General features: G+C 40.0%; 1 protein-coding gene across 2 annotated transcripts in view; it reads left to right on the forward strand.

The window, feature by feature from the left end:
* The window catches only part of NPAS2 (neuronal PAS domain protein 2), a 53,419-nt gene extending 42,189 nt beyond the window's left edge, over positions 1 to 11,230 (forward strand). Inside the window, exons 13-20 of one of the 2 annotated variants that reach the window (XM_033147597.1) lie at positions 110 to 251; positions 675 to 772; positions 1,783 to 1,929; positions 4,907 to 5,101; positions 5,597 to 5,784; positions 6,823 to 6,915; positions 7,883 to 8,060; positions 10,752 to 11,230. In XM_033147597.1, the coding sequence (XP_033003488.1) occupies positions 110 to 251; positions 675 to 772; positions 1,783 to 1,929; positions 4,907 to 5,101; positions 5,597 to 5,784; positions 6,823 to 6,915; positions 7,883 to 8,060; positions 10,752 to 10,934 (1,224 nt within the window). In that variant the 3' untranslated portion in view covers positions 10,935 to 11,230. Of the gene's footprint in view, positions 1 to 109; positions 252 to 674; positions 773 to 1,782; positions 1,930 to 4,906; positions 5,102 to 5,596; positions 5,785 to 6,822; positions 6,916 to 7,882; positions 8,095 to 10,751 lie in introns of both variants that reach the window. The other variant, XM_033147598.1, reaches the window with a different exon arrangement.
* Positions 11,231 to 12,512: the final 1,282 nt, after the last annotated feature.

Below are 12,512 nucleotides of genomic sequence, written 5' to 3' on the forward strand. Positions count from 1 at the left end.
TACCGAAAAAGACCTCTCCCTCTCAATGAACCCAAATGATTTATAACCAAACTCATTTGTAAGTTCGCAACTTTCAAAAACGTTTAGGATGTTTGCTTTGCTTTTTAAGGACAGTGGATCAGAACTGGATCCTCAACAGCACTTTAACGCACTTGAATTAGGCACGTCAATCCTCAACACCAGTCGGACTCTTTCTGTATCCTCTCAGGGCTCACACAAATCTTTGCCTACATCCTTGCCTGACACAGCATGTAAGTTATTATTATTTATTAAATTTGTATACTGCCCTTCAGATGTGGTCTCTATGCAGGTGCTACTTTGAAACTGAGAATTTTATACTGTTATACTGCCAGTATAAGCCGGAATGGTATGGAAAGAGTAACGCAGGCCTGCACACGTGGATCATGACCAACAGAAAGGATAATTCTAACACAACAGGGCTTTGTCTTATTTGAAACATTTATTACCTGCTAGTTATTGGAGTGCAATTTCAGAGCGAGTTACAACATCAACTCCCATCTGCTCCAGCAAGAGCTGTAGTCCAGAACTAGAGGGTGCAGGTTGACAAAAGCAGGTGCATTATTCCAGTGATCCAGCCTTTTTGTATACTTTAATAGTAACTTTTAACAACTCTGTTCTAAATGGTTATTTAGTAAATTAATGTTATTTTATAGCCACAAGAACAAAGCTCATCCCAGAGTCTCCCTCCCTGCAAAGAAGTCCTACTATGCAGGAGGACTTGCAGAGATCTAGCCAACCTGCCGCTGCTCAGGTAAGGTGGGGGGAAAAAGTTCCAGAAACATTAAAAAAAGTTCCATGAAATAGATTGGGACACAGGTGTGTACCAAACTGACGGAGAACAGGAGCTTTAAATTGGTTTTAAGTTAGTGAGAGTAAAACAATTTTTTGTTTTCACTTAATTGAATTGGGAGGCATAGCAAACTAAAACTTTTCCATTCATACTGGCATGACATGACCCTCTTGAGCTTGCTCAGGAGTGTCTAGATGAATCAAGGCCTTTTCTTTTCTATGTCTAGGAAGTCCTCTCTGCCACTGGTTCCCCTGAAGTTAGAGACAATCAAAAAAATTGGCAAAACACTTGTATGGAGGGGAAGGTACACACACACACACACACACACACACACACACTCTGGGGTTATCATTATCAGAGATAGGTACTCTAACTCTTCTGCCCAGGCTCTTTTTTTCTAGCTATCAAGGAATGTTTACTGAAGCCTCCTCCTTTCACACTCTTGTATTATTTTGACCACAGGTGGACTGCACTTGTGGTCAAAGAGATATTAGTGCTGTAACACCAGTAATCAGTATGTGCTTATCTTGCGAATGATGGGAATTGTTAAGAGAATATATTAATTATATTTAATCCTCTAGAGACCCCCGTGTGTGGTTTAAAAACAAAAGAAAAATGGCTGGTGCCTGTTTTTAAAACAGAGCCCCAGTAGCAGAGTATTAAACCCCATCATTATGCATATTAATGAAGCATAGGAATAGGTTATTAAACCTTCTTTAATTCCATTCAGCTGCGTGAAGCTGCTGACCCCCCATTTTGCCACTTTTTCAGTGAAACACTACAGACTACAAAGTAAGTTAAAAATGCTTTACTTACAGCTTCTAGGTCTCGGGCATGCATCGTTCCTTATGCAAGAGCATTAATATAATGCAGGTAACAATATTCTTAGAAATACAGCAAAGCAACCTCATGGAACAAAAGTTACCGTACTTACTAGAAAAGTAACTCTGCTCTTTGTTTTCTTGTTTCAGCTCTCATCCCAGTTTAACATGTTCCAAACGATCAAAGACCAGCTTGAGCAGAGGACACGAATACTGCAAGCCAATATTCAGTGGCAGCAGGAAGAGCTGCAGAAAATCCAGGAGCAGCTGTGCATCGTGCAGGATTCCAACATACAGGTTAGCGGGAGAACATATTTTTCAGACAAATTACTCTTGATTCAGTGAGTAGCAGAATTCTTGAGCAGAATTCCAGGCTCAAATCATCTTGATGCACCATAGGCCACTGCACAGAGGAGGGTTTCCAGCATCCAGCAGTCCAGCTTACACACCTGCTTCTTCAAGGGGCATTTTGCTTACTTCCAATTTCGGAACCTTGCTGGGGCCACAAAAAGCGAATTAAGGGGCTATATTTGGCATGTAGCAGAAAAGCAGCCTGGCAATATTGTTAAAAGGAAATAATATGGGTAAAACCGAGCCTTACAGGGAAAATGTCACCTTCACTAGTTTGTTAGAAACGGTATCTTTGAAATAAATGTCTCATAGCTATAAATTTAGCGTGGCATCCTTGCTTCCGATACATTGTAAAAATAATTGCTGTTGATAAGAGCTTCCTGGTTTGATCAACGCAGATGGGTTAAAATGTGTGGTTTCTATAGAACAGCTTTCTCCCGTTGTCTCCCTAATATGATGCTGTCTGTTTCTAGATGCAAGAGGTGTTGTGCTTTCATGTCTTTTGCTTCTTTCATGAGAATACTAATGAGACTGCCAATTAGAAGAGATTAGTAATACTCTTCTCAAGTCTTGACACCCTGTAAAAGTAGTCATGAGATTCTGCGGTGGTGTTATCTACTTAGACTTGCTTACGATGTTGAAGGGGGTGAGGGGGCGGGATCATTTCTATTCAGTGGTATTTCAGTTCTTCTTTAGTGGTCCAGTCATGAGAGGATGGTAAGAATATTGGGCAAAGCTGCTATGAATGAAATAATTTCTGTGTTGGCACTTTGGTGGTGTAATAATAATAATAATAATAATAATAATAATAATAATAATAATAGTTTTTTTATTATTTATACCTCGCCCATCTGGCTGGGTTTCCCCAGCCACTCTGGGCGGCTTCCAACAGAATGTTAAAATACAATAATCTATTAAACATTTTCTGAGGAGAAAGGTTTTGACACTAACACTCTTGAGGTGCCTGACTGTCAGTTTTTTGCAGGAGAGGTTCAAGTGCATTTAGTCTTGCACAATAGACATGGGTTAGTGCAACAAGTGCACTTAAAGAAAGCAATGGACTGTTTGCTGTTAGGAGAGTGACTGGGAAATGCATTGAAAAGTGTGGAGTGAATGAATGAGAGTAATGGGAAGGTTTATAAACACCCCACAAGCAAATCACAATGAAATCTCATTATCATATGATTGGTTGGAGGCAATCTGTTGCAGTACAGAAATTAAAAAGCATGACTCCTATTACAGTGGAACCTCGGTTTTTGAACGTAACCTGTTCTGGAAGACCGTTCGACTTCTGAAACGTTCGAAAACTGAAAGCGGCAGCCTCAATACAATAGGGAAACTCAAAACAGAAGCCGTGTGGCACATTCCGCTTCCAAAAATTGTTTGAAAACCAAAGCAGTTACTTCCGGGTTTTCGGCGTTCAGAAGCCGAAATGTTCAACTTCCGAGATGCTCAAAACCCGAGGTTCCAGTGTACTTACATTACGTTTGTAGCTCATGGGATCATCGCAGGGGGCAGCAAACCTTTTCAGCTGGGGGCCGGTCCACTGTCCCTCAGATCTTGTGGGGAGCCAGATTATATTTTGGAGGAAAAAAATGAACAAATTCCTATGCCCCACAAATAACTCAGAGGTGCATTTTAAATAAAAGCACACATTGTACTCATGTAAAAACATGCTGATTCCTGGACCGTCCACAGGCAGGATTTAGAAGGCAATCGGGCCGGATCTGGCCCCTGGGCCTTAGTTTGCCTACCCATGATGTACTGAGGCAACAATCTCACACTTAGTATTAGGGTCTTTGCACAAACTTTCTCTCTCTCTCTCTCTCTCTCTCTCTCTCTCTCTCTCTCTCTCTCGTGCTTCATTTCTATGGGTTCTCATATTCTGTATTTCTATTTGTTTTTCAACATTTGTGTGTTGCTAGATAGCTAGAATTCCTCAAGTTAAAGCCTCATGCTTTATATTTTTCTTGTTCTATTACCTTGAAGTTTTTCTGGAAAGAGGCACAATCCATCCTGTTTTCAAAGCTGGCAAAAGGAAGTTGTATTTTCAGAAAAAAGTATAAGGATATGATTGTTGGAGGCTGTACATTACAACCAAACTACTTATTGGTAGAATTCTAGAGTTCCAGTGGAAGCTTTGTCTAGCTTGGGGTGAGATGGGGATAATGTTAGCAGAAAAGTGTGTGCGCTTAACCCCTTTCCTGATAATGACTATTCTCCCCTATGGGGTTTCACACACATTTTCCCATCTGGAATCCCATGGAGAGGGAAGTGGAAGAAAACAATTAAGCAGAAAAACTGGGGACAGGGAAGAGTTTACCACCAGCAGCCATCACTTCTCTGCTCTTATTAGCTCCCTCCGAAAGCTCATCTCCCAGAAACCAAGTGTTAATTGCAATTTAGTAACATGGGTTCGCTTGTAATGTCCAGTTTGACCTTCAAATATTTGCAAGAATTAGACATGTATGCCAGAGGTTTCTGAGTGAATAGGATGACGAATTTATTCTGTTCCTGAATAGTGGATTTGATTTTCTAAACAGTGTCAGTCCTTCCACAGCTGGTTTAAGGTGCATCGCACACGTAATATTTGAGCAATTCTTATCCAATGCTTGATTTGGAAAGAGTTGACATGCGACATTCCCTGTAGAAACTTCTCTGACAGCCCCAGATGTGTGAAAGGTGGCTGTGCTTTTGCAGTTGTGTGGGAAATGGACTCTCTGTGTACTCACAAGCAACTTCACACAGTCTTCTAGCATTAAAAGCATTTTCAGCAACTGAGGCCTGGATCAAGTTGAGCTCCCTAATGATACACATTTATAAGCGTCAAGATATGACATCTTGAAATTGGAACTGTGAATGTATTTCTTCCATTGATTTGCCTAACGAGGAAATTGAAAAAGGAACCACCTTTCTCTTCCAGATGTTTTTACAGCAGCCAACAGCATCTCTGAATTTCAGCGGCATGCAGCAGCCAGAACCTCAGGAGAAGCCAGCGGTTGAGTCTCAGCAGCAAGTTATGTTGAGGCCTCCGAGGCCTCGTCTCCAAGGGCAGATTGCGGCTCCTCAAGCAACAGACCATCAAATGTTAGGAGAAGAAAATGTGTTATCAAACCAGGTAAGCAGACCTGCAATGGTCTTACATCGATCTTTTTGTGGAAAAAATGTTCTCTTCTTTAAACATTACTTTAAGTCTTAGGTTCATCTTCAGTCCTACCTCTTTTGATTCTTCATTTAGTTCTTCCAGCATTTCTTGTAGTTCTTGTTTGCCTTTAGGTATTACGGCAATATTGCCTGCCCTTTCACTCTTTCCAGTAAGCTTTGTGTGAATCTGTGTGTTTGTTCTAGCTATCACCATTCTTGTAAAAAAAAAAAAAAAACTTTAAAAAGGGTAAATTACCAGACCTACATTCAGTGAATATGAATTTATTTCCCTACTTATCGTTCATTGCCACACTTTACATAATTACACCTTTATGAGAGGACGGAATGAACTAAATTTGGATCAAATTGGGCAAAAAAATTATCACAACTTAATTCTATGTGTTTTTACAATATACCCAAAGCTTTTGGTTATTGTTTCTGTGGGTCCTGTTATTTTTAATTGTTCTAGGATCATAAATCAGCAAGAGCCTCACAAGGAATGCAGGATAGCTGTCAAACTTCCAGAAGCTTAACCTCACAGTTTAGCAATGCCTCTGTGCTCCCACAGTCTTTGAGCAGAGCTCCACCTGATGCCATTCTACAGGATAACAGCCACCAGCAGAGCACTCCAGATTTCAGTAATGATCGACAACTGAGGTAAAATAATTGTAGTAACCTGCTTTTTTAATAAAATAAAAAGTTGAAGAATTAAATACTATTTTTTACAATGGCACTATTTAAATTTGCCTTAGTTTATACCTTGAACATTAAGAATATACTCCATTTTATCAAGTTACAACACTAGATTATTAGTAAGCTTGAAAGAAAAAAAAGAGGAATATGGTGCTGTTATTATTTATTCAATTTCATACTCACCCTTTACCACAAGGTTCCAGGGTTGGGTTACAGAAATGTAAAATTCAATATTAAAAACAGTATCAGAATAGGGATGGAGCAAACAGACTTGTGTGTTGTTTTCTCTAAATGATGTTAGCGCTATGTATTTGCCTTAAAAAGATATTGTTTACTTCTTTGTTCTGTTTTGAAAAACTTTTTAAACTGGTGCCTGGAAAGAAAATGCAAAGAAAATATAAGTAGCTTGAAATAGAAAACATGTCCATGTAGGAAACATAATGTGAATGGGAGCGGGGGGATGGGACCTTACATCTCCACACAAGGTTAGCTGCCATTTCAAACTACCTGGAGCAGAAGAAAGCATGTAAAGCCTACTTTGTGTTCTGGACTGGCAAACTGAATGGAAGCTCTAATAGCCCAATGCTCCCTAGATATCATCAGAATGCAGGATTGTCATAGAAGATGGCTGTTACTTGAGGCAGGAACATCCACCGCATCACAGGTTGAGAGCATGAAAACGTTACAGTCAAGCGCTGTGGCAGATAATCTACTACAGGGAATTTCAGTGATCTTTATTTGCCAACCACAGTATGTAGCTCCAATCGTAAGAAGAATGAAACTCCTTGTATAAGAATTGCCACATTTGATAATAACTCCTGAGCTACCCCCCCTTTTTTTTACTACAACTAATTACACTCTATCCCGGAGCCTACTGCAGATTTAACTCTATTGGCTTCTGAGCATGCAACTTCCTCACACGTAAAAAATCCTTGCGACCCTTTCAGTATCTGCAGGTTAGTGTCATTCTTCACTGACATTATTTAATTTCCTGTTTCCTAGACTGTTACTCAGTCAGCCTATTCAGCCAATGATGCCTGGTTCCTGCCATGCGAGGCAGACAACAGATGTTGATGTGACTGGACACGAAGCTAAGTATGTAGCGTGTTACTGGAGGCAGGGGTAGGAAGGAAAGGTTTGAAACTATACTGAGAAATGCCACTTAGATGGAGGTGGTAGAATGGCAACTGGTCCAGAGGTAGTACTTGGGTTAAGCAGTCTATGTCAGAGATGGAATAAAGGTGGCTCCATATTTTGAAAATCCAGATGTTGTCCTGCCATATCTTTTCTGGCCCACTGCCAAGCTCCCGCAATTGCACAGTTTTTCAGATCCCAGTTGCCCCAGTACATTGTTTCTCTCGTGCATCATGCAATGCTATTTTTCTAGAAAAAGAGGTGCCAGAACTCGCCATGAACAGCACCCTTGTTCTCTTCGAACGGCAATGGCACCTACCTGAGAGGTGCCGGAACTGAGTTCCAGTGAGTTCTGGCTGGAAAAATGCCCTGCCATCATGTACTGGGGTTCTGTCATACCAGCTGGAGAACCCTAGGGACCAGGTTTGGTGAAAGTGTTACAATCAAGGAAATCTGCAGCCTGCTACTTGAAAAATAATCTTGCTGATATTGTATCAGAAATTTCTAATTTATCTCGTATGGCTGCTTCTTTGGTTTTAACCCATAAACTCACCATTTCTAGAGATGCCTCCACATATTCTCAACCCTCTGGGTCACCTCAATAGCAGCACCTAAAACAAAAATGCTAAGTTGCATCAGCCTCTGATCAGCTCCTTCCTTCTCCCACACTGCCCCACCCCAGGTCAGCCTTCTGCACTTCCCAGATGCCACTAGGTATGCACAATATATATGCCCAGGAGTTATATGTAGTAATGAATGTGCTTGGCTTTTTCAATGCATCTTTCAACAGTCGGCATATCTGCACAGTCCTCGAGTCAGCTGCACCTGCTATTTCTCCCAACCGTTGTCCATAATAAATTGCAGTATGACACCAGTGTTTTAGTCACAAATTCTTGGCTGCAAAACTTAGGACTTTTTCTTTGAATAGATACTTTCAAAGCCTACAAGCGTTCCAAAGTTTGGAAGAGCAAACCTCTGGAAGCAGTACAGCTGTAGTGCTGATGGGACAAGCAGTGTTGCATCCTGGGTTCTCTGCAGCACAGCCATCTCAGGCTCCAACTTTGCAACCTATGCATCAGCAACAGCAGCAACAATGCTACCTTCAGGTGGGCTGCAACAGAACTGACAGTACCTAAATGGGTAAGCCGCCCTGAAAGTTTTTTTCCCAGCTGAAGGGGCGGCATACAGGCTTGTTATAACTAAATTGTGTAGTTATTCATAAAGTAATAAAAGACCCTCACATTATTTTAAGAATGGCAGAAGAAATATGACATGGTTGTTTATAAAACTTTTTTTTATTAGGAATGTAAAAACAAAAAGATACAAGAACTCACAATGAAAACACAGGAAGTACATAAACAACAAAAATATTTCTTCAGTTGTTATCTATATCAGATGTCCAACTGATTTATTAATGTTCTCAAACCACAGCTAGCACTTCTAGACGTACATTTTTTGGGGGGTGTAGTGCAGCTCTAATATCATATGAACGGAGTCCACAGTGTCAAACATTTTGTTTGCTTTATTTCTTTAAATACCCTCTGTAAATTAGTCCATAGTTGTCTATGTTGCAGTCTAATGTTAGGTCTCATGTTCCCAAATAAAGTAACCATAGGCAGGAATAGGAACACAGGAAGCTCGCTGCCTGAGGTTGGACTTTTGGTCCATCTAGCTCAGTATACCGGTATTCTGTGACTCCCCAAGATTTCAGGTGGCAGGGATCATCTGCACAGAAAGCAGATGCTAGACCACTGAACATTAACAAATGGAGCCTCATAACCAATAATCACTATACAAAACTCTTAGTGACTCCCAACTCAGGCCCAGAATACACTGGAGTGTCTTGGCATATTACCAAGGATGTCTTAAAATCCTACCTGAATATTCTATCCATTCTGTTTCCTTACCAATATAAGTCCGAAGCACAGCTGACTCTAAAGTCTATATAATTCTATGTGCCTTTTAAATATGATGGAGGAACTCAGACTCCCAGTCAATAATATCCTCTGCTCTGGATACATTTCCCAGTTGACGGTGCTCCTCATTTGGAATATCACCGAGGAAGTTAGGTTTCAGGAGATTGTGGCTTCTGTGTATTGAAAACATCTGCTCACATTTTATGCACGTCAATATGTGATCTGGAGCAGACACATTTAATTATGCTGGAAACTTTGCATTGGGACACCAGGTTCTAAATCTAACTCTAGCACAATGCGAGTGTCTGGTGTATTTCCTTTTGTTTTATGGATCCTGCTAATTTCCTTGTTCCTTTTGTTTTTTCCTTTTGCAACACAAAAGCTCCCTGAATAATTATTGTATTGTCATTGACTGCTTTTGGCTTTATGGCCAGTAACTTCCCTTTTAAAAAACAAACAGCCATCATGCCTCCCACTAAAATGGTAAACATGAACTGTGGCAATAAGATAAAATGGAGGGTCTTCTGGGGAAAAGGCGGGGTATAAATGAATAAATAAATAATTGCACAAGCCCAAATATACCCACTATAGGAATACAAAACATGCCCACAACAGAAGGCTGTTGACAGTAAGAGGCCATCAGCCAAAGACAGTTTATATAACAAATTTGAATACTACTACAGTCCTAAATTTCTTCACTTTGAATTAAGTTAAGCCCCATTGAACTCAGTGGGACATATTTCTGAATAAACATACTTAGGATTGTGCTGCAAGTATTTTCATATGCGCCCATGACAAACATGATTGTGATGAAACCATTGAAAGAGAAAGTGGAATTAATGAACATTGCCAATGGAGGACAGAAAAGGAAGCCCAATTATTGGACAAAATGAGCAGGGAAAATCCACTTGCATTTTGTGATTGACTAAACTTCTGACAACTAGAGCTTATCAAAAAGTTCTCGTTCACATAAATCAAGGGCCACCAACCTTTTCAGACCAGTGGCCACACTTCAAAAATATGGGCCTGCTATGGACCCGGGACACAATGACTGCTATGGGAGTGCAGTATAACACAACATGGCAGCCATGGAGGCATGGCATGGCGCAAAACTAGAGAGAGTACAGTCATTGCTGTTTCCCATCCTCCCTCCACAGACTACCTCTCATTTGCTACAGGAAGTCACCTATGTCCTCCTGGTCCTGATTGCAGAGATCACACAATACCAATGTTCCACAAACATAAGAGTTCATGACAACAGGGAGCATTCTGCAGTACCAGAAAAAAATATACAAAGGGACCATCACATTCACTCTTTCTCACACACACAGTCCACACACCCACCTCTCTCTCTCTCTCTCTCTCTCTCTCTCTCACACACACACACACACACACCACTTGACCATTGCCATTTCCCAAGAATTGTTTTTTTTCTAACAATATAAAATCCAAAAAACATACAAGCTTTGCAATCCTTGGCATAAATGGGACCAAGCTTCATTCATTGACTTAGCTAACCTCATTTTAAGTGTTCTGCAAACTACTGATCTTAGTGCACCAGCAACAGTTCCATAGTAAAGTTTTTTTTATATAAACAGAGGGCACTTCTCAGTAGTGGTGCCCACCTTGTGAAATGTCCTCCCATCACATGTTAAGGAGATGAGGAATTATGAAACATTTAGGAAACATCTGAAGGCAGCCCTATATAGGGAATATTTTTTTTAAGGTATAATGTTTTACTGTGTTTTTATATATGCTGGAAGCTGCCCAGATTGGCAGATGGGTGGGGTACAAATAAATTATTATTATTAATTAACAGAACTACTGTTTTTGATCTGCTAAACCATTATTTGACGGCATCCAAATTTGTTTCACATATAGGTAGAGTCTGCAGGACCTTTGCACAGTGAGCAGGCAGATTCTTTGCTCTTGCCTTCCTACCCTCGACAGGAAGAAAGCGTAGAGTACCATCATATGCAGTCACAGCAACAGCAACAACAACCTGCTGCCAGGAGGACTGTTGGTTTGCCTGAATCCTCAAACAGGCAACAACATCTGCAGTAACAATCAGTACACATTTAGCTTTATTGAATCGTGGGTGACTGGGCAGGAGGGAAGCCAGCATTTGCATATGTGTTCATTTCAGAGTTTTGTGATGTAAAGAGATTACCAAGCACAGACCTTGGTGGATAGTGCAATAGGAAAGGAACGGGAATTATTTTGCAGATGTTTGCACTATTTTGTGACTACATTATGTATGTTAATACTAATACATACCATCATGTGCAAACTGGTATGTGTTGGTAGACGATTCTTTTGACTATTTTGACCAGAAAGTGTTCTGGCTATTCCAAAAAAAAGTGGATACGAGTTACTTGGCCTTCACTATTTTGATCTTTTGAATATGAAAAGCACTGGTTCAGAGAAAATCTATTGAGAGAATGAGAGATTATTTTTATTAATATTATTATTATTTTGCACAACTGCACAAAAGGCATAACCTAGCACTTTCGGTAAATAAAAGTTTGTTCTGGTGGCCAGATAAGCACTTCCAGTGAGAGAGAGAACATGATGTCCTTTATTTAAATAAAAAGCACCCTGCAGTTTATAGACCTTGGACTCATAACCTGAAAGTATTAAACTTGTTACCTCTCCCTCTTGCTATTTCTAATGTTTCAAAGAAATTACACTGGACATTTTCCTATTTACTTAGTGAACTACAACTGTAAACAGTGAACCGAAGCACAATCATGCAGCTATTATTCCAATGTACTGTATATTCTGGCGTATAAGACTACTTTTTAATCCAGGAAAATCTTCCCAAAAGGCAGGGGTCGCCTTATACGCCGGGTGGAGAATCTGCGGTCGAGTATATGACAAACCCTGTATTTTAACTGGGAAAGTTGGGGGTTGTCTTATACGCCCAGTCGTCTTATATGCCGGAAAATACGGACTAGTCATGCTCTTTAAACACTTTGAAGAGAATCTTTTCTACAAACTGAACAGCCCCCTCACAACTGTTCATAGAACAAACACCTGAAGAATATGCACTGTGTTACAGCCCATTAAGTGGAAAAATGCTGCAACTATATTACATATCTTTCATTGTTACATTTAGGTTTGACTTTTCCTCCAAAGCGTTGCACTTTTGTATGCTTTACGTTGATGTTTCTAAAAAAAGATTTTATGTAATTCTTCAATAAGTAGCGTATAAAAAAGTTGTTGTAAACAAAACCCCAACCTTGACCTATTTCTATATAAAATAAAATTATATGGGATTATGTGAACATTATTTTGTTTACGAAAGACCAGCTCATTTCACAAACGAAAAGCTTTCCCCCCCTCCGTGCTTTTTTGTGAGTTAATAGTTTGTAAAAACAAACAAACTGAAATATAGAAATATAGCTTCAGGCCTTCCTTTAGCTTGGAAATATGGGTGCCTGCAGAGAGCTGTTAATAAAGCACCCTTTGCACCAGGCTTGTGTGAAACAAATGACTAGCCTGATGTGGGCTTTTTGCTAACCCTTCCTTTTCATTTTTCATTGTTTTACAGTCTGTTGACATGTTGATATTTGATGGGTAGGGTCTGTTGCAGTGCTTATTTATGCAACAGTTTATGAAGTATTGAGCATGTGGTATGGT

The sequence above is a fragment of the Lacerta agilis genome, chromosome 4 (assembly GCF_009819535.1).
Source record: "Lacerta agilis isolate rLacAgi1 chromosome 4, rLacAgi1.pri, whole genome shotgun sequence".
NCBI classification, from domain to species: domain Eukaryota; kingdom Metazoa; phylum Chordata; class Lepidosauria; order Squamata; family Lacertidae; genus Lacerta; species Lacerta agilis.